This window comes from Typopeltis vanoorti, chromosome 2 (assembly GCF_054136105.1).
Source record: "Typopeltis vanoorti isolate ZY-2024b chromosome 2, IOZ_Tvanoo_1.0, whole genome shotgun sequence".
Taxonomy (NCBI): domain Eukaryota; kingdom Metazoa; phylum Arthropoda; class Arachnida; order Uropygi; family Thelyphonidae; genus Typopeltis; species Typopeltis vanoorti.
Genome location: NC_143550.1, coordinates 121,844,356 through 121,863,176, shown reverse-complemented (window position 1 = coordinate 121,863,176; position 18,821 = coordinate 121,844,356). Strand labels below are relative to the sequence as shown.

Below are 18,821 nucleotides of genomic sequence, written 5' to 3'. Positions count from 1 at the left end.
TCAATAATCATTGATGACAATGATTATCTTTCTCTGATAATCATTGGCATCAATCGCAATATCATATTAAAAACGAGGATATTAGGAAAGAATTTGACATTGTCAGCATCCAGGAATGCGTTAGCAGAGCTAATCTCAGGTGGTATGGTCACTTAAGCAGAATGGGCGAAGAAAGATTAGCAAAACAGTTCTCTGCCAGGTTGGCAGCAAAACAACCCAGAGAAGACCAAGATATAGGTGGATTGATACGGTACAAAGTGCCTTAGACAATAGAAATATAAGATCTGATAATGTTGGAGTCTTGACAAGTAACAGACTGATTTGGAGGAAAATTGTAGATAGGAAGTTAGTAATGATGTAATTTTTTTCATGTAGTACTATCATATCCTGTACACCTCTTGAGGGTACATGGCAGGAATTTGATGATGATCTTTAAAAAAAGGTAATAGAGATGACCCTAAAAACTATAGAGCTATCAGTATACTAAATTCCTGCTACAAAATATATAGCAGAATCTTAAATAGCAAACTAATGAAATATTCCGAAAACTTTATGTTAGAAGTACAGAATGGATTTAGAAAAGGACGATCATGTATAGACCTGGCCTTTTGCCTAAAATTAATAATAATAGAGAAAAGAAGAGAATACAATTTAGAAACACATATTGCATTTATTGTCTTTGAAAAAGTATTTGACATAGTTAAAGAAACATATTATTTAACATATTAAAAGAAAGACAAATACCAAATAATATCCTAAAAGCTATCACAAGTATATATGAAAATAATCAAATACAAATAAGATTAAATCACGAGCTATCATATATGAGAGAGATAAACCAAGGGGTCCGACAGGGATGTCCCCTCTCAGCAACTCTTTTTAATATCTACTTAAATGAAATAATAATAAAATGGAATAAAAATTTACATCAAGGAATTAAACTTTCTCCTCAGTAAACTTAAACACTCTCCTCTTTGCTGACAACCAAATAATAATTACAAATTTTGAAGATAAACTTACAGAAAGCTATTTTAGATCTAAATGAGATATCCAAAGATTATGGTATGATAATATGAACAGAAAAATCAAAAACTATGGCCTTTAAAGGACAAGATCCAGCAAGAACTAAAATTTAAAATATAAAATATATAATCTAAAATATATATATATATATATATATATATTATAAAATGCCTCATCAGAAGAGCCAAAACTAATTGTTCTACTTTTGATTATCTACAGAAAGAACTTTCTGTAGATAATCCAACAACACATGAAACTCAATGGCTTTTTTGAAAAAAGTACTCAACATCTTCTCAATTCTTATAATCCTCCACAAAACAACAAAGTTTCAATATGTCGAGTGCCTATTCCTTATAGCTCCGGTATTTCAGAACCTATCGCAAGAATTTTTAGAGAAATATGATTTAACAGCTACGTATTCACCTATTAACAAATTGTCTTCTCATTTTCTTTCTCCTAAAGACAAATGCTCAACTTTATCTCTTCCTGGAGTTTATCAAATTCCTTGTAACTGTGATCTCTCCTATTTTGGACAGACTGGACGTTCTCTTGAAAAAAGAATCCAAGAATATCGATCCTCCGTTCTTCACAACAAACCTGAAAAGTCTGAATTGGCTCAACACGGGATTGAAACTGACCACAGCATCTTTTGGTCCAGGACTCACCTCTTACATAGATCCTGTTATAGGTTTGATCGTTTGTTCAAGGAAAGCGTGGAGGCCTTGCTCCATCATCCCAACCTAAATCGTAATGACTGTATATCTATATCAAAAATCTGGGAAAGTCTAATCAAATTACTCATTAATTTTTTAAAATTTTTTTTATTTTTATTTTATTTTATTTTATTTTTTCAATCATGTCTCTACTTCAAAATATTCCGTTTCATACTTTGTGATATAACATCATGCGGCGTGTTCTATTTTTAACGATCTATTGTTAGTATTCTAGCTTGTATTTTTTAAAACTGTTTCTTGTAATACCACTGAGGATGGTCTGCTATTTCCAGACCAAAATATTTGGTTAATTAAATATCTTTCTTATGTTTACGTGCATATATCATTAAGAACTAAAATAGTCATAGATAACAATGTCTTAGAACAGGTGAATTGATTTAACTACCTAGGATGTGTGATCACATATGAAAATGAAAAAGATATAAACATAAAAATTGCAAAATATTTAAAAATAACAGGTGTAATTAACTCTATATTTAAACCAAACCTAGTTCCAAAACAAACCAGACTAAAAGTATACAATACATTAGCCCTACCAGTCTTAATGCATGGAAGCGAAATCTGGACAATAAAACAAAAAAACAAACAAAGATTAACAACAGCAGAAATGAAGAAATTATGAAAGAATTAAACCAAGAACCAGTAATAGAAAAAAATTAAAAAATATAAACATGCATGGATGGAACACGTTCAAAGAATGAAAACAGAAAGATTACCAAAACAAGCCTTAATGTACAAGCCATTAGGAAAAAGAAAACCAGGACGTCATCATTAAACAATTCAATGATGACTTCTAAGGCCGGAACAGGCCATGCTAGGTCTAAATCCTTGATACGCACGATGATGATCATCATCCCTTATGTCTTGGGCACATCCAAAAAAATAGCCAGGTCTGAAAAAGTTCAACCTCTACACAGCTTTTAAGCCCCACTAGAAAATTGCTACCCTTATCTGTTCTATCAAAGATCAGCTCCCTCCTCTCTCAGTGCCTGGAGTATACAATGTACCCTGTTCTTGTAAGTTGACTTACTTCAGATGGACTGGTAGATCACCCACAGTCCAATTAGAAGAACACAAATCTTACATATGCAATCACGACTATGGTCAATCTGGCCTTTCAGGCCATGTATTGGATACAACTCACAAGATCTCCTGGGAAAAAAACCACCAAGCTCTACCATAGTAAATTCAAAAGAAAACACTGTTTTTGCAATCTGCAGTGGCACCCACAAATCAGCTTAACTTTAAGAAATATGGATGTATTAAACTCCCCAAAATTGGGAAATAATAATTGTTACAGGTTCCAGTTTACATCCTAGGCTGCCTACAAATGCCCATAGAGGTGCATCACCTAGATAAGACTTTATAGAGTCACCCACATATTTCATTTATTATTGTGTTGTCTTTGTGCATGTGCCACAAGTGTTAACTGTACTGAAGATGTCTCAGTGACTAAGATGAAATATTGGAAGCATTAAACTTAGTTTTTAATCCTTTTCTAGTGCTGTTTATACACCATTAAACCTCCAACATGTTGTCTTCCCAGCACTTAAGCCTTAGTACACATGAGAAAATGAGCTAATCAGGCTGAAGTAAATCCAAAATAAATTTTTCATTATGTAGCAAGTAATATGAAAGATGACTTTAATCAGCACTAATGGTAGAAATGTGACAAAGAAAAAAAAAAAAAAAAACTCGAGTTGCTAGGTGATTACTTTACAAAGATGTATCATCCAGGGAGATTTTGCAGTTGTTTATGTGAACAGTCTAATGTCAGAATTGAGGTTGATGAATAGGAGGATCTCAGAATATTGAAAAATATCAATGTGAATACAGCAGTAGGACTGAATGGCAAGTTGACCTTGTGCTATGTGAATGTGCAAGAGAATTGGCAGTGCCACTGATGAAAATGTTCAGTCTTAATCTCAGCTCTGGCAAGGTTCCAAGGGAGTGGAAAGAGAATAATAGAGTTCCATTACAGAAGTAGCAAATTATAGATGAATGAATATATCAGAAGTGTTGATTTAAAGTGTTGGAAAAGTTGGTTAAAGGTAAAATCCAAGCAATGGGTAGATAGGAATACAATACTCTATGTGGGCAGCATGACAGCAGAATTAGACAAGGGAAATGACTACACCATGATACTGCTAAACTTTGCAAAGGCATCTGACAGAATACCACAAGGGAAAACTGTTACAAAAGTTGGAACAAATGGGAATGGATATGGGAAGGATGGCTGACAGACAGATACCAGTTAGTGGTATATGGTGGAGTGGAATCTAAAAGAATGAGGGTAACTAGTCGAGTATCTGCACTAGTGCCGCTGCTCTTTAACTTGTATAATAATGATATAGGAAAAGATTTAAGGGAGGGGATATTCAGTTGTTTGCTGATAATGCAAAACTGAGGAAGAGCAATAGTTGATAAAGATGATGTAGATATCCTGCAGGATGATTTAAATAAATTGATATTGTGGTGTGGGCAAAGGATAATGATTGTCAATTTAATGTTGCAAATTTTAAGGTTATGCACTTCAGGTTGAAAAGGTTACATGCTGTGTATCACACTGATGGCACTGGATTGCAAGAAATTGATGAGGCTAGGGACTTGGGATTAATGGTGAACAGGAGCATAGTTCAGAAGGCATATTGCAAAAGTTGAAAAATAGCTCAAAGGATTATTTGAATGTTGAAAAACATACTAACAAATAAAGATAGACAAATAAAGGCTATATCTTGACTACTATGCACAGATTTATTATATCACTGGGTTTCTTGGAGATCAGGAGGTGTTGGAGAGGATAGATTGAAAATGTGTGTGGATTATAAAGTTTAGTTGATAGGTAGAAAAGTGGTGACATAATAGAAACTTATAAGTTATTAAAGGGATTCTATAAGATTGACACAAAGGATTTCAACTTTTCAATATGTGATGAATAGAGAGAGAGAGAGAGCTACAGGTCATTCCTGGAAGCATTTGGTTGGTAAGGTGTGCTGACTAGATTTTTTTGCTTGGAGAGTGGTGAGTGGAATGGTTTGCCAGAAAGTTGTAAGGAGAAGTATGATAGATATTGTATGTATAAACATTAGTGTGTGTCTTCCGTGATGAGTCTTCTCTCTGCTGATATGAAAATGTGAGCACTTATTACTCAGCACTGTCATTCGTATATTGTTCAGCTGCAGAGTCACCAAACAACTTTTCATTTTTTCTGTCATTCCAGAACCCAGAATGCCAGACAGCCAAAAAAATGATCAACACAGAGCATGAAGTATATTTCATAGATACCCCCACCCCATCAAACTTAATAGCTTTTAAACATGCTCAGGCCAAGGCACTTTATGTGAGACATCAGAGTCAAAAACAATCATGGATCCAATTTACTTTATCAATTAATCAAATGACCAGTACAAAAATTGTATGGGTGAAAATATGGAAAATGAAAGGTAGAGACAGAACACACTGTTTGTCTACCTTAGACTATAATGGAAGTGTTATTGCTGATCCCAAAGTTATTGCAGTTAAGCTTGGCATAAGCTTAACAACAGCTTTATATCCAAATGAATTTTTAAGACTGAAAGCACAGCAAGAGAAACAAAGGCTGAAGTCAGCCATTTGTTAAAGAGGAACTAAAAAGAGCTCTCTTACCATTCTAGTGCACCAGATCCTGATTACATCCATTATAAAATGGTAGAACATCTACCATCAACTTCTGTGGATTTCCTTCTCTTAATATACAATAAAATACTTGCAGAGGAAGAATTTCTGTATTCTTGGCATAAGTCAGTTGTCATTGCTATCTCAAAACCAGGCAGGATCCAACACAGGCAAATAATTATCAACCTATTGCTCTGACCAGATGTCTTTGTAAAATATTAGAGGAAATGATTAATGCCAGACTTCTCTGGTATTTCGAAAGCAACGATCTTCTCTCCATTACTTCTTTCACGTGGAAAAAGTTTCTGACAGCCTGGAGATATGGCATATTAGAAGTCATGGAGGTCTTCTCAGAGGACTCCTTCCTGTATTTATTAAATGCTTTCTGTCCAGGCAAACTTTCCAGGTCTGAGTGAAAAGTATGCTCTCTCAAAAATAGTATCAAGAACAGGATGTTCTCCAAGGCTCTGTCTTAAGTGTGACATTTTTTGCTATCAAAGTTAACTCAATCACTGAACAGCTTCCTCCCACTGTAGACAATGCTCTATATGACTTTACAATTTACTGTCACTCTCATAACATGAGGGTAATTGAAAGACAACTTCAACAAGCGATTGATCATATTTCTCTATGGGCTCTTAGTAATGGGGTTCAGGTTTTCAACAACAAAAATTGTCTGTGTACACTTCTGTCAAAAATGCACTCTTCACCCAGATTCTGAAAATCGGAATGGGATGAACTGTTATTCCAGTAGCTACAGCAGCCAAGTTCTTAGGACTCATCTTTGACAAAAAACTTACATTCCTTACATGTTCATCAACTATGAGAAAAGTGCAAGAGAGCATTGAATCTCCTTCACAATCTGTCCTCTGCCGAGTGGGATGCTAATCAATCTTCATTGCTTTGTCGTGTGCAAATAGGCACATGATAAAGGCAATCCCAAGTTTTAAGCTGGATTATGGGTCTCAGGTCTATGGTTCTGTAAGGCAGATTAACCTGCATTGGTTGGATCCATCCATCATCAGGATATATGGATAGCTACTTTTACACATCACCCACTCAGTCTTTATGTTGAAGCAAATGAAATGGCTCTGTCACTTAGACGGAAACAGTTGTCTCTTAATTATGCCTTAAAGATAGTCTCTTCTAGATCATCCTATTGACTAGTCTCTTTTCTCTCTGTTGGGAAGCTCAACATCACACACTTCAGATTGTCACATGTCCTTTTGGTATGCGTGTTAAAGAGATTATGCAAGCTGTTGCCATGAATGTTGACAACATTGCCTACACCAAACATAACAGCATCCATCCATGGTAGGTTTGTCAGAAGTCTCATACTCCATCTCTTTAGATGCAATTATTTAATGCACATAGAGCAGCCCACTCCGATTTCTTGCCAATCTATACTGATGGTTCAACAACTGATACCTGTGTTACTATCTCCAACCATGTCTCATCTGGTTTCAGTAACGATACAGAGAGTTGCATGCCATTCAGCTTGCACCTTTTTTCTATAAAAGAAACCACTGCCAAAAGGGTGTAATTTATACAGACTTATTGAGCTCTTTATAGGCTATCTTCTTTCCTGTGTGTATCCACATCCAGTGCTGTATGAGGTATTACACCTGTTGTACAAAATGAAAACCCTTAATTTTGATGTTCAGTTGTGCTGGATTTCCAGCCGCATTGGAATTAAGGGCAATGAGACTGCAGCTGCTAGATCAGCTCATACTTTCTCCACGTACTGTTTGACAGTACCATATACAGACTACAGATAGTTTATAAGATCATAGTTAATTGCTCAATGGCAGTCATCATGTCAAGAAGCATTGACAAACAAATTATATGACATTAAGCTTGAAATGAAGCATTGGCATTCTGGTCAATGTAGAAAGAGAAGAGAGGAAGTTGTTCTTGCTAGGCTCTGCTTTACACGAGAGAGGAATGAAATATTTACCTATCTCTAGCCAAGCTGTGTATACTCAGACAGATGTTATCAGAATCAGATTGTATGATGTTTTTAACCTTCTACAAAGAATTAATTTGTACAAACACATTTGACTGCAATTTTGTTTATATGTAGACACTGCATGCCTAACTTAATTTTTGTACATACATATTGTTTACTAATTTCTTATTGACTGTTTATGTACGGCTTTGACCTTTGCTATATTTTTATTTATACGTAGATACTGCTTAGCTATACTTTATTTTTGTGTATGCATATTGTTTTCTAATTTCTCTTTGACTATTTATGTACTGTTGTAACCTTTGCAGAAATTTTATATATATATATGTATATACTTACATTGCTTGGTTTGATTTTTGTGCATGTATATTGTTTACTGATTTGTCTTTGACTGTTTATGTATTGCTGTAACCTTTGCTTTGACACAGTATGGCCTTTGCTGTTCATGTACCAACCATGAACCAACCAATCATCATTCCATTACCATTTGTTTGGAGTAGCCTTCTTCACAACTTTTCCCAAGATCTATAACTACCAGCTATTCAAGATATGCACCAACTGGTTATTTTAAAAAAAAAAAAAAATCAGCTAACACCTTTTTATTCCTGTATACGGGGAGTAGGCGAGGCCATTTAGCCCTATCTAACTTTGGAGACTGAGTGGGCAGTTCAATCTCCACTGGTATCAATCAGAGATAGATGGCCCAAGGCTATCACTAATTAAGCGGTGCACAGTGAAGAGAGATGGCTCAAATGTGCCGCCATCTCGTGGTCCCTAACCCTAACACAATATATTTAATGTCTGAAATAATGTGGGTTTTACAGTTGATTTTCTTGAGTTTAGTTTACAGGACGAAAAATCCGAGTTTCCGGGAGGAAAAACCCGCTTGCCCGTGCTAGAGATCGACTAACTCGGGAACCGGCCGAAAAAAGGCTTAGAAAAATTTCCTCTAGTCGTCGACTAGACTCGAAACCAAGTCTTCCTTCATGCGGCCAAGCACCGTAGTATGCAAACGCCACATCCACTGAGCTACAGGCTCTCAACTGGTTATTTGATTATTATAATAACATATCTCATGAATGATACAGCGTTATTATTTTTCCACATTATTCAAAAGAAATGAATGGAATGAAAGTAGAGAAGGGAACTGCATTCCTTCCCTATAAGGTTTTTTATTATGCACCAACAAATAATTTTAATTGATTGATATTGCTGTCATATGATTAAGTGAAATGAGTAACTTTCCTTTTCTTTTGTCCTTCAGAATAAATTACACTGACAAATCACTAATGCCATTTCTTTTTATTATCCTCCCACACACATACACAATATGTGGTGTTTGAGGTTGATATAAAAAGACCTATAACACAACAATGCCACCTCTGAGGAAGGTTAGGAGAAATAAGGTGTTAATATCTTTCTTGAAGAGCAGGAGGTTGGAGTCATAGAAAGAGGATGAGAAGTTGGCAATAAGTTTGAGCTGAGCTGTGTATAGATATTGACTAGACAACTGCTTATTGGTTGGAAGCTTTTTTTCCATTTGGTTAGACTATAATAAATTTAGTTTAATCCTTTATCCAAGTGTAAGCAAACAAAGTTTGAGCCTGAAGTATCTTCAGAACTGAGGCAACTCGTGGTAAAGGTGGACAAAGCCCATCTCCTTGCAGACATGTATAATGCTATGCATTAAGGGAAGGGCCACTACCCAGACGGTTTCGACCTTTATTGAGGTCTCGTCAGTGGGAGCTAGACTCAGAGGTGGTGATACTAAGGTGGAAATAATGGAGAAGTCATATTTACCTATACGAGTTGCCAAAAGGTGTCTCACCTTATTATTAAATTACTCTGGATTTAGAGAAAGATGTTGGAAGTTTTTTTTTTCCACTTGGTTAGACTATAATAAATTTAGTTTAATCCTTTATCCAAGTGTAAGCAAACAAAGTTTGAGCCTGAAGTATCTTCAGGACTGAGGCAACTTGTGGTAAAGGTGGACCAAGCTCTCATCACTCCTTGTCTTAGTATCTCCCATAATGCGAAGCCTTGCAGACATGTATAATGCTATGCATTAAGGGAAGGGCCACTATGCAGACGGTTTCGACCTTTATTGAGGTCTCGCTAGTGGGAGCCAGATCCAGAGGTGGTGATACTAAGGTGGAAGTAATGGAGAAGTCATATTTACCTGTATAAGTTTCCAAAAGGTGTCTCACCTTATTATTAAATTACTCTGGATTTAGAGAAAGATGTTGGAAGCTTTTTTTCCACTTGGTTAGACTATAATAAATTAGGCTTCTTGCTTACACTTGGATAAAGGATTAAACTAAATTTATTATAGACAACTGCTTATGTTTGTACATGCATAGAGAAAAGTGCAAGAATGATGGCAGTCAGTTCAGCAGAGCAGTACCCATGAAAATACTTATAAAAAAGACAGTGCAGAAAGAGTCATCTATGAGAAGGTAATTATGTTGATTCTCTGAGATTGGGATTATTGGTTAAATGGCTTACCTTCTTCTGAATACAGTTCAGCATTAGGGAGATTTTGAACTCACCATCCTAAATGTGAGCACAGTATTCCGATGTCAAACATAAAAGTGCTGATATAGTGCATGTAAGAAGTAGTGTTTTGAATGAAAAAAGAATAACAACCGTTTTTGGAGACTGAGGAGGCTATGCATGTTGTTTAGCCAGGATAGGCTAGGGATGGAAGCTATTGATAGGCTATGGAAGCTAGTCCAAGAAGAGAGAGAGAGGGAAAAAAACCATTCATTAGAGACTAGAATATTAAAAATAAGAGGAAGTGAAGCAAAATCTTTATTCTGAAAACTAAGGCAGGATCATGTTTTGATAGTATTGAAATTTTTGTTAGATTATCTTTATCTCACTTGAGAAGGCAAGAAGATCAGTGTTTATAAACATTCATTATAGATGATCTTCAAGCTTGAATCATTTGGGTACTACAAGCTTTCTTGAACAAAGAAGATTAGTGGAGTGTAATGTCATCAGCAAAACTATGGATAGGATTTCATGTAAGCGTGAAAGATCATTGGTATAGGAAGAAAAGTGTGGGTGAGCACTGAGTCTTGGTTTATCCCAGCATTCACTGAAAAATCTGAAAGGAAACCATCCTTTCAGATCTGAAAGGAAACCATGACGTGTATTGAATGACTAGAGAGAAAACTGGCAATCCAGTTTTAAAGGGTAGGAAGGACACCATGAGATGGTTGCTTGGTAAGATGGCCTCTGTGCCAGACTTGATAAAAATGCCTTGGAAGTGTCAAAAGTGAACACATGAGAGTGGAAGCCAGTTTGGGAATCGCTAATTAATTAGTGTTCCTTCAAGTATTGAAGAGGTTGATCATTAATGACTTCTCCAATATTTTCGAGAATATTCAGCTGAAAGAAATAGTTTGCTTCCATGCTGTTGGGTAGACACCAGACAAGTATGACAACTTGTGTAGGCAATACAGGATGAGTGTTAATTTGCTAACACAAATTTTTCACACAGTTGTAGGGATACCATCTGAATCAGGGACTAGCTGGTATCAAATGAGTATTTTTTTGATGTCCCTCTGTGTAGGATTAGAAGAAGCATGCTGTGAGCTGTTTTTGATATAGTGTGTGTGCGTGGGGGGGGGGATTTGCTTGGGTTTGTCTATACAAGAGTTGAAAGGGGTGGGGGGAATTAATGCCAAGAGATTTGCATTATCTTTAGCTGATGTTTCCACTTCTCTCTCACAACCAGATATGGTAATATTAACTAAAAACAAGGAAGACTTTTTTTGCATTTGACCCTTACAGAGTCTGCTGAATTTTTATCTTAGACTTTCTTCCCTCCCTCATCCAAATTTGGTACTATCCTAATATCCTTTACATTTCCTGAGGGTATCCTGTACATTTACACTTGTTGGAGAACCTAGCTCGGATAGGAATCAAGGTGTTTTGTACAGAACTGAGAATGAAGGCTCTCTTTTCAGCAAGGATTATTTCATATATTCAGTTGGAGTAAGTGTTTGGATTGGGAGAATAGAAACAGTAATCAGAGTGGAATAGTGGCTTCAAAATCTTGGAAAACATCTCAGTTATCACCATTGTAGTGACATAGGATACAAAACTGAGATGCAATCTCAGTTTTCAAATCTCAGGGAGAAGGATGATCCATAGAAAAGGAAATGTAGACAAGATTACAGTCATAGATACCAAGAGGAAAGCCAGTATTTGCATTGTATTTGGAGGAAGAGCTGGTTAAAAAATGGACCAGGATGTTGATAGGTAATGTTGAAAGAATCGTGATGATTATCTAACATTCTTATAGTAAATAAACAGTTTGCATTTATTCACTTACTAGCAGCATATAATTTTTTAATTATGAACATTGAAGTCTCCAAGGTAGATAATCTTGCTGTTTGGATAATTAGTCGGAAGTAAACAACTTTCAGATCTAAATAATCAGAAGTCAGCCTGGTTACTAGAATTAGAGTGGTGAAGCAATAGAATAAAGCAAGGAGATTTTGAGCCAAATAAAATCATAACAAGGAGATTTAGAGTGTAGTAACCCTTGAAATGGAATATCAGATCTGATAAATGTGCATGTTGGACTCTTCTTGCAAAAGGAATCATATAGAATATATGTTACATTAGTCTGACGTGAACTATAATTAAAGAGGATGCCATTTGAGGTTCAGTAATGAATAGTAGATCTGGTTTTGATGTATTCATTGGTTATTCTTGTTTATGTTAAGGCTTTGGATGTTGGTGAAGCATATATGAATTTTTTTGCAGTTTTTTTATGCATTATGTATTTTTGATATTTTGTGATTTCTTTTATTGTTTTGAGGTGTGTGTGCATGTATTTTTTTTATGTATTTTCGATATTTCATTATTTTTTTGTTGATTTTTGTGGTAGATTTTTTAAACTCGAGTATTGCTATTATTTTTAGGGTGTCTTTTGTAGTAGATATTAACTTAAAGTAGGAGCATGAATTGTGAGTGAAAGACTTGTGAGTATGGCTCCATACAAGGAGTGTTGTTGCATATTGCTATATTTGACACTTCTTCTACGCATGATCTTGGAGATCAAAAGGGATTAGGATGACTTGTCAGCTGGTTGGGAAGTCTGTTTTATCACCACATTCGGTTCCATGTATCATCTAGCAGCCGGCCTGAAGAACTGCTGTACTATTAATGGAATAAATGCTGGCTCCCTAATAATTGTGATTTGAGTATGCCCATGAAAGGTGACAGAGGGGATGAGAAATTGGAAACCTTGTTCTAGAGATAAAACATAGCATTAACTACTTCAAACCTCCAATAAGCAAGGAGCTTATTGAAGCATTGAAACTGTGCATTTTCATGAGTTTCACTAAGCATTTAAAGTCATCTACTACCTGAGGTCTAATTAGCATTTTTTGTAACTAGGAAAAGTATACTGGCAAGATAGCAATACTCACCTTGTCAGATCCTAATTTATCAAAACTGGCCATACCATATGAAAGTTGGGCTGACTCAGTTGGGAGAGGCTGTATATTGTTCATCACTTGTCTATCTTTCATATTTCAGTTTATTAAAAGTAATTAGTGTATACAAAGAGATTGACAGAGGAAACTAAGCAAACTATGCTGTCACTTTCATTTAGCAATTTTTCAAAGTAATTACTCCATACATGAAGAATTTCCATGTCTCCTTTGTCATTTCTAATTCCTTTTACAGTAATCTTTCCTTCATTTCTGAGCTTTTTCAATTTTTTTTCAGTTTTTCAATCTTGAAGACCAAATGGGATTAAGATGATTTGCCAGCTGGTTGGGAAGCCTGTGTTTTACCATCAAGTTTGGTCCACATATCATCTAGCAGCTTCCAGAATATTTTACCATCTTCCTTGCTATTTATTGTCAATGTTCTTACCAAAGTCTTCCCATGGCTTTTGTTTAGCTAATTTTACACAATGCTTTGCTTTCTTATATTTTTCTCTGTATTCTCTAAGAGCAAGGTGACTTACTTGCCAGGAACTTTTGATATGCTTTCTTCCTTTACTTGACTACCTCTTTAATTTTCTGACTCCACCACCATGGAGTTCTGATTTTTCTATCTTTGCAGATTACCTCATCACATGCCTCTCTAGCTGAATCAATCCAAGTTTTCTTCCTGTCTGGCCACTTCTCCCTTCCTGGTCACCTGCAGTGCTACCCAAAATGCAGCCTTGTTTATATTTGCTATGTTTAAAAATGGACAAAAAAAAAATTGATATACAGAGAATATTTTTTTAAGTATTATATGCTATTTTTTTTATTTTTGAGTGCTGATACTCTTCTTTATTTATCTGTCTAGTAAATGGAGGTTCATCCTTTAAAAATATTCTACCTTCTGAGATGAAACGAACAAAATCAATCAATGGCACGATGACCCGTGACAGGAAAAAACAGCATATGGTGTCTGCTTGGACAGTTTCTCATCAATTCACTTTCAGGGTTAATGCAGTGCATAAGCTGAACTGTGATGATGCAACTAAGGTATTTCATGAAATATAACTATATAAATTCTGTAGAAAGGCTTATATGTTGGCTATTCGTAATTATTGTTTTTCAGGAAATTACAAAGTATTCTGCAGAACTTTTATATCTTTTGTCATTAACATAAACATTTTACTTCAAGTTGCTTTAAAGAGTTTTTGTAGTTATTAGTAAAATCTATTAGGAGATTAATATTTCACTTTCTTTAACTGAGCAGTAGTCCTAATAGAAAAGTAGTTCACTTCATCTAGTAGTCTTAGTTAAAGTGTATATGTGACAATGCATACACAGTCAAAATTAACTAGCTTACTTTATTTTACCTAAATTGTTACCTAAATTTTATTAAATTTCACCTAGCCAGAGTGGAATTAATATGTAATTTCAACATGTTTTGCTCCACACATTGCTGCAAATGATCTAATCAAAGCAACAATTAGAATTGCTTGAGAGATTTATGTAAGAATTCCAAATACTGAATCTCATATCAATTCAGCCAGAGACAAATGAATTATGGACACATGGATAAAACAAATCTATATATTATTTTAATGGCTAATATAGCCTACTTTCGTTTAGGAGTGCCCCTTTTTTTACAATGTCATTGGTTCTTTACTCGAATCTTAGGGCATTACTGAAGTGTTATAAAACTAATATATGAAGAATAATATAGGAGGAAAATTCAGGCATACTTTTTTTTTTGGACATTGTTTTCTGTCTCCTTATCCAGGCGATATGCATTCATCTGCTGTTAAAGGAAGGGGATTTTGGGAAAGTGGGAAAGTAATGTGGGGTGAATTATTTGAAAAAAACCCAGTTTTTTTTATATGTATAATATTATTATTATTAAGGGTGGGTAGTAAGCGTTTGGGAGGTGGGGGGGGTGAAAGAAGGATCTGAAGATGGAAAATTATTTTTTGGGGAAGAGGAGGGATTGATGGGAAAAAGTCAGGGGTGGGAGTTACGGGGTGTGAGCTGTTTTGACAGTGTGGCGGCTATGTCATGTCGGCTAGGTGTTTCTGTCTTTAGTACTGCTTGTGTTGTCTCCTGTTGGTCGGACACGTGACCTAATTTTTATGTTATGGAGCTTCCAACTCTCGGATATTATGTAGGGTCGGTGGACGTTTATTGAGTGTTTGTCACATTTTATGGCTATCGTTTCTGACATTCTAAGCATTGTTTTGTTGTCTTGTATGTCTAATATTATGACCTTGTCATAATATTAGACATACAAGGGGCGCTCCTAAACGAAAGTAGACTATATTAGCCATTAAAATAATAGTTTAGTTTAGTTTAGAGGAGTAACATGGGAATTTTCCCAGATATAATACCTAGCAAATCTAAATAAGTGCTTTTGCATTTTGTGAAATGTACCTAATTATTCATTTTTCAATACACAAAAAAAAAGACTATGGAGTGTAATAGTTTTAACTTTTGCCTAATTTATGTTCCTGTGGTTTCTCTGCAGGCTGCTGATTCTTGTTTGTCTAACTGGTAAGTTAGGTTTGTACTGTACGTTAGCTTACCAGCTATAAATTGTTATAACTAATTTTCATGGAGTTAATGCTCATTGTAGGTAAAGATAGACTTCATTTGGGTTTATATAGGTCATATTTATTTGAAACTAAGTAAGAAATACCAACAAGTTTCACCACCTTAGCTGTTTGGCTTCTTCAGGGTAAAAAAATAATAGATACAGAACAACTTAAACACCAAAACTGTTCATGAAGGAAAGAACCAAATACAACTGTATTTTTTACAAAAAAAACAGAAGAACCCATACATCACACTCATGGAGCGTGTATGGTCAACTGTTGTTATGCAGGAACATTCTGTAATTAGCAGCAAGATTTAGCTCTGGCATGCTTAAAGATCTTATGAGGGTCTTCCAGATATCAGGCAGAATTAATCCTTGGTTTGTATTTAGGTTGTGTTTAGAACAAATAACTGTTATGGCTTCTTTTATGATACGAGAGCGGAAATCCCTCTAAGTAGGGCATGGAACTTTTGTCCCATTCTATGGTATGGTTTGTCATGGAGAAATAAAGTGCTAACCCCGAATTGTCTTCTCTGTTATTGTTTACATCTCCTACGTATTCTTTTGTAGGTCTCATTCAGTGAGCATTCATTATCAACACATTCTGGCAGTACATTCTGCTCATCCACAACTCTTCATGCAAAAATTTTACTCCTCACTCTCATCTTTATCACACCCTTACACAATTTCCAGGGATTGCCTCTTGTTCTCACCATCAACTCGATATACAATGCTTTCTGAATTAATCTGGTAAAATCTGCAACTTAAGTATCTCTTATCACCTCTTTTCTGCCTGTTCACTAAACTCTGCAGTTTACATTTCTTCAACGTATCCTTATGCACAACATTTCAGAGTTCTCCCCCCCCCCTTATATTTCCTTAGTCACTCATCTCTGGATTATCACATTAGGTGTGTGTGTGTGTGTATACAGGTAGATAGATATTATACATAAGAGAGGTCAAGAAAACTATAAGCACATTGGTGCCATGTGTGATGCAGATGAGGACTGAGATAGAAGGTGATTGATGGTTTCTTGAACAGCTGCAGGTTATAGTCGTTTGGGAATACTTCAGGAGAGAGAGGTGAAAGGAATAAAAGAGGAAGATGAGAAGCAGGTTCACTGTGTTTGCAGTTACACAGTAAAGGGATGCTGCGCAACTGCTACTGTTGTTTTAACACGTGCAACAGAAATTGGAGGAAATTAATGATTAGGATGAGTGGAGAGTACTATCATCTGTAAAGCCATGGATAGGATTAGTGGTGGTTGTCATTTATAAAGAGAAAGAGAGTAAGTGATAGCTTATGGAGCCTTGAAACACTCTAGCATTGATGGTAAAGCTTGAAGAGAGAGAGAGAGAGGGAACCATCTACCATGACTATGTAGAGAATAACTGGAGAGAAAGCTGTCCACCTCATTACAGAGAGACCAAAGAATGGCAGTTTGTTAAGAAGACCATGATGCCACATAAGTTCAATAGTTTTGGAAGTTTACCTAGTTTACACATCATTGTGGAAACAAGGTAAATAAATTTCAGCACATTAATCCTGACCTGCACCTTATACAGTAATATTTACTTATCTCTGCTAATCATTAGGCTCCTTGTCATAGAAATAATGCTTATATATAATTGCTTCTAACTTGTACATTTTTATTATTTGTACTTGTACATTTAGTATTACTAACAACAGTTGCTTGTTTACGTACCATTCAAACATAGGGCTGCATCTTATGTACAGGATGTAGCCCTGTGTTTGAATGGTACATAAAAAGCAACTGTTGTTAGTAATACTAAAAAGCACATAAAGCACATTTGATTACAATGTTGTATATTTGATATACTTTAAAAAAAAAATTGTTTTTAGGTTGCAGTTCAAGCAGGTCTGTTTCACGGAGGGGAATTGCTCTGTGAAATTCAGTCCACATCTGATGGTCCAATAGAAGATGGTGAGACAACATGGGAAGAGGATATTCAGTTTGATATAGAAGTTTGTAATATTCCACGTGTAGCACGGCTCTGTCTTGTGGTTTATGAAGTTACTAGAACTGTGAAAGGAAACCGAACACGCAGATATCGTGGGTTAAAACAGGTAAGTGAATTAGTTCATAATTGTCATTCATTCCAGCTATGATTAGCTTGTACATTTAACTATGCTGAATCCATCTTTAGATAAATGAAGAGGTATGGCAATTATATCATCATTAAAGTCCTGACATGTACTTGTCAAGGGGGGGGTGCGTACAGGATATGATAGTACTACATGAAAAATTTACATAATTACTAACTTCCTATCTGCAATTTTCCTCCAAATCAATCTGTTACATGTCAAGACTTCAGCATTGTCAGAACTTATTTCTATCTTCTAAGGCACTTTTTACAGTATCAATCCACCTATATCATGGTCTTCCTCTGGGTCTTTTTCCTGCCAACCTGGTAAAGAACAATTGTTAGCTCTGCTAACACATTCCTGGATGCTAACCATGTTAAGTTCTTTCCTAATATCCTCGTTTTTAATATGATATTACCATTGATGCCAACTGTTCACACCCCCTAATCTTTCTCAGGACTCTCATGTCTGCAGTCTCTAGTCTTTGGTCAAGTGTTTTACTTCTGACCCAGCTCTCAGATCCATAAGTTAAAATTGGTTTGAACATCATCTTGTATATAGCTAATTTAGTGTTTTGACTAATTTCTCTCTTAGTCTATATAAATTTATTCAGTTGACTTCCTGCCATACCAGAAACCAGCTTTGTTGATTCTGTTGTCTAGTTCCATATTTAATTTACCATCTTAACTAAAAATCATGCATAAGTAGCTGTATGTTTCACTTATTCTAATAGGTTCTCCATTCACAGTGCAGTTGATATTTTCAATGCTTCTTCCTATATTCATTGTCTTTTCCTTGTTATTGCTGACCTTCATACCATATCTATTACAACAGTTATTCAATTTAATCAGGGAATCTTACACACTTTTACTGGATTTATTTAGAAATATAACATCATCTACATAAAGCAAAGAGCTGAGATTAACACCTCCAATTTTGATACCAGGTTTAATACCCCTTTTTTTCATAATGTGATCCATATGAATAGCAGAGGGGATAATGTACTTCCTTGTCTGACACCAGATTTAACATCTTCCTATACTTCCGTCAATTCTAGCTGCTGACTTATAACTCAAATAAAGACTAAGTATTGATTGATATAATGCCCCACTGACACCATACATGCAAATAGTTTCTCAAATATTTGTCATAAAGTGAAAATCTGATCCTACAGCCTCTATTTGGCCTGAATCCAGCTTGTTCTTCACCAAGCTTCTCTTCCACAATCCTTCTGAACTGTTTCTCAAGTATACTGGCATAAATCTTACCAGGAACACTCAGTAGAGAAATACCTATG

At 35.5% G+C, this 18,821-nt stretch overlaps 1 protein-coding gene across 1 annotated transcript in view; it reads left to right on the top strand.

Moving 5' to 3' along the window:
* Pi3K92E (phosphatidylinositol 3-kinase 92E) overlaps positions 1-18,821 on the top strand; it is a 381,915-nt gene that overhangs the window by 142,685 nt on the left and 220,409 nt on the right. The window contains exons 7-8 of the mRNA XM_090402293.1: positions 13,702-13,883; positions 17,282-17,506. Coding sequence (XP_090258419.1) covers positions 13,702-13,883; positions 17,282-17,506 — 407 coding nt within the window. The remainder of the gene's footprint in view (positions 1-13,701; positions 13,884-17,281; positions 17,507-18,821) is intronic.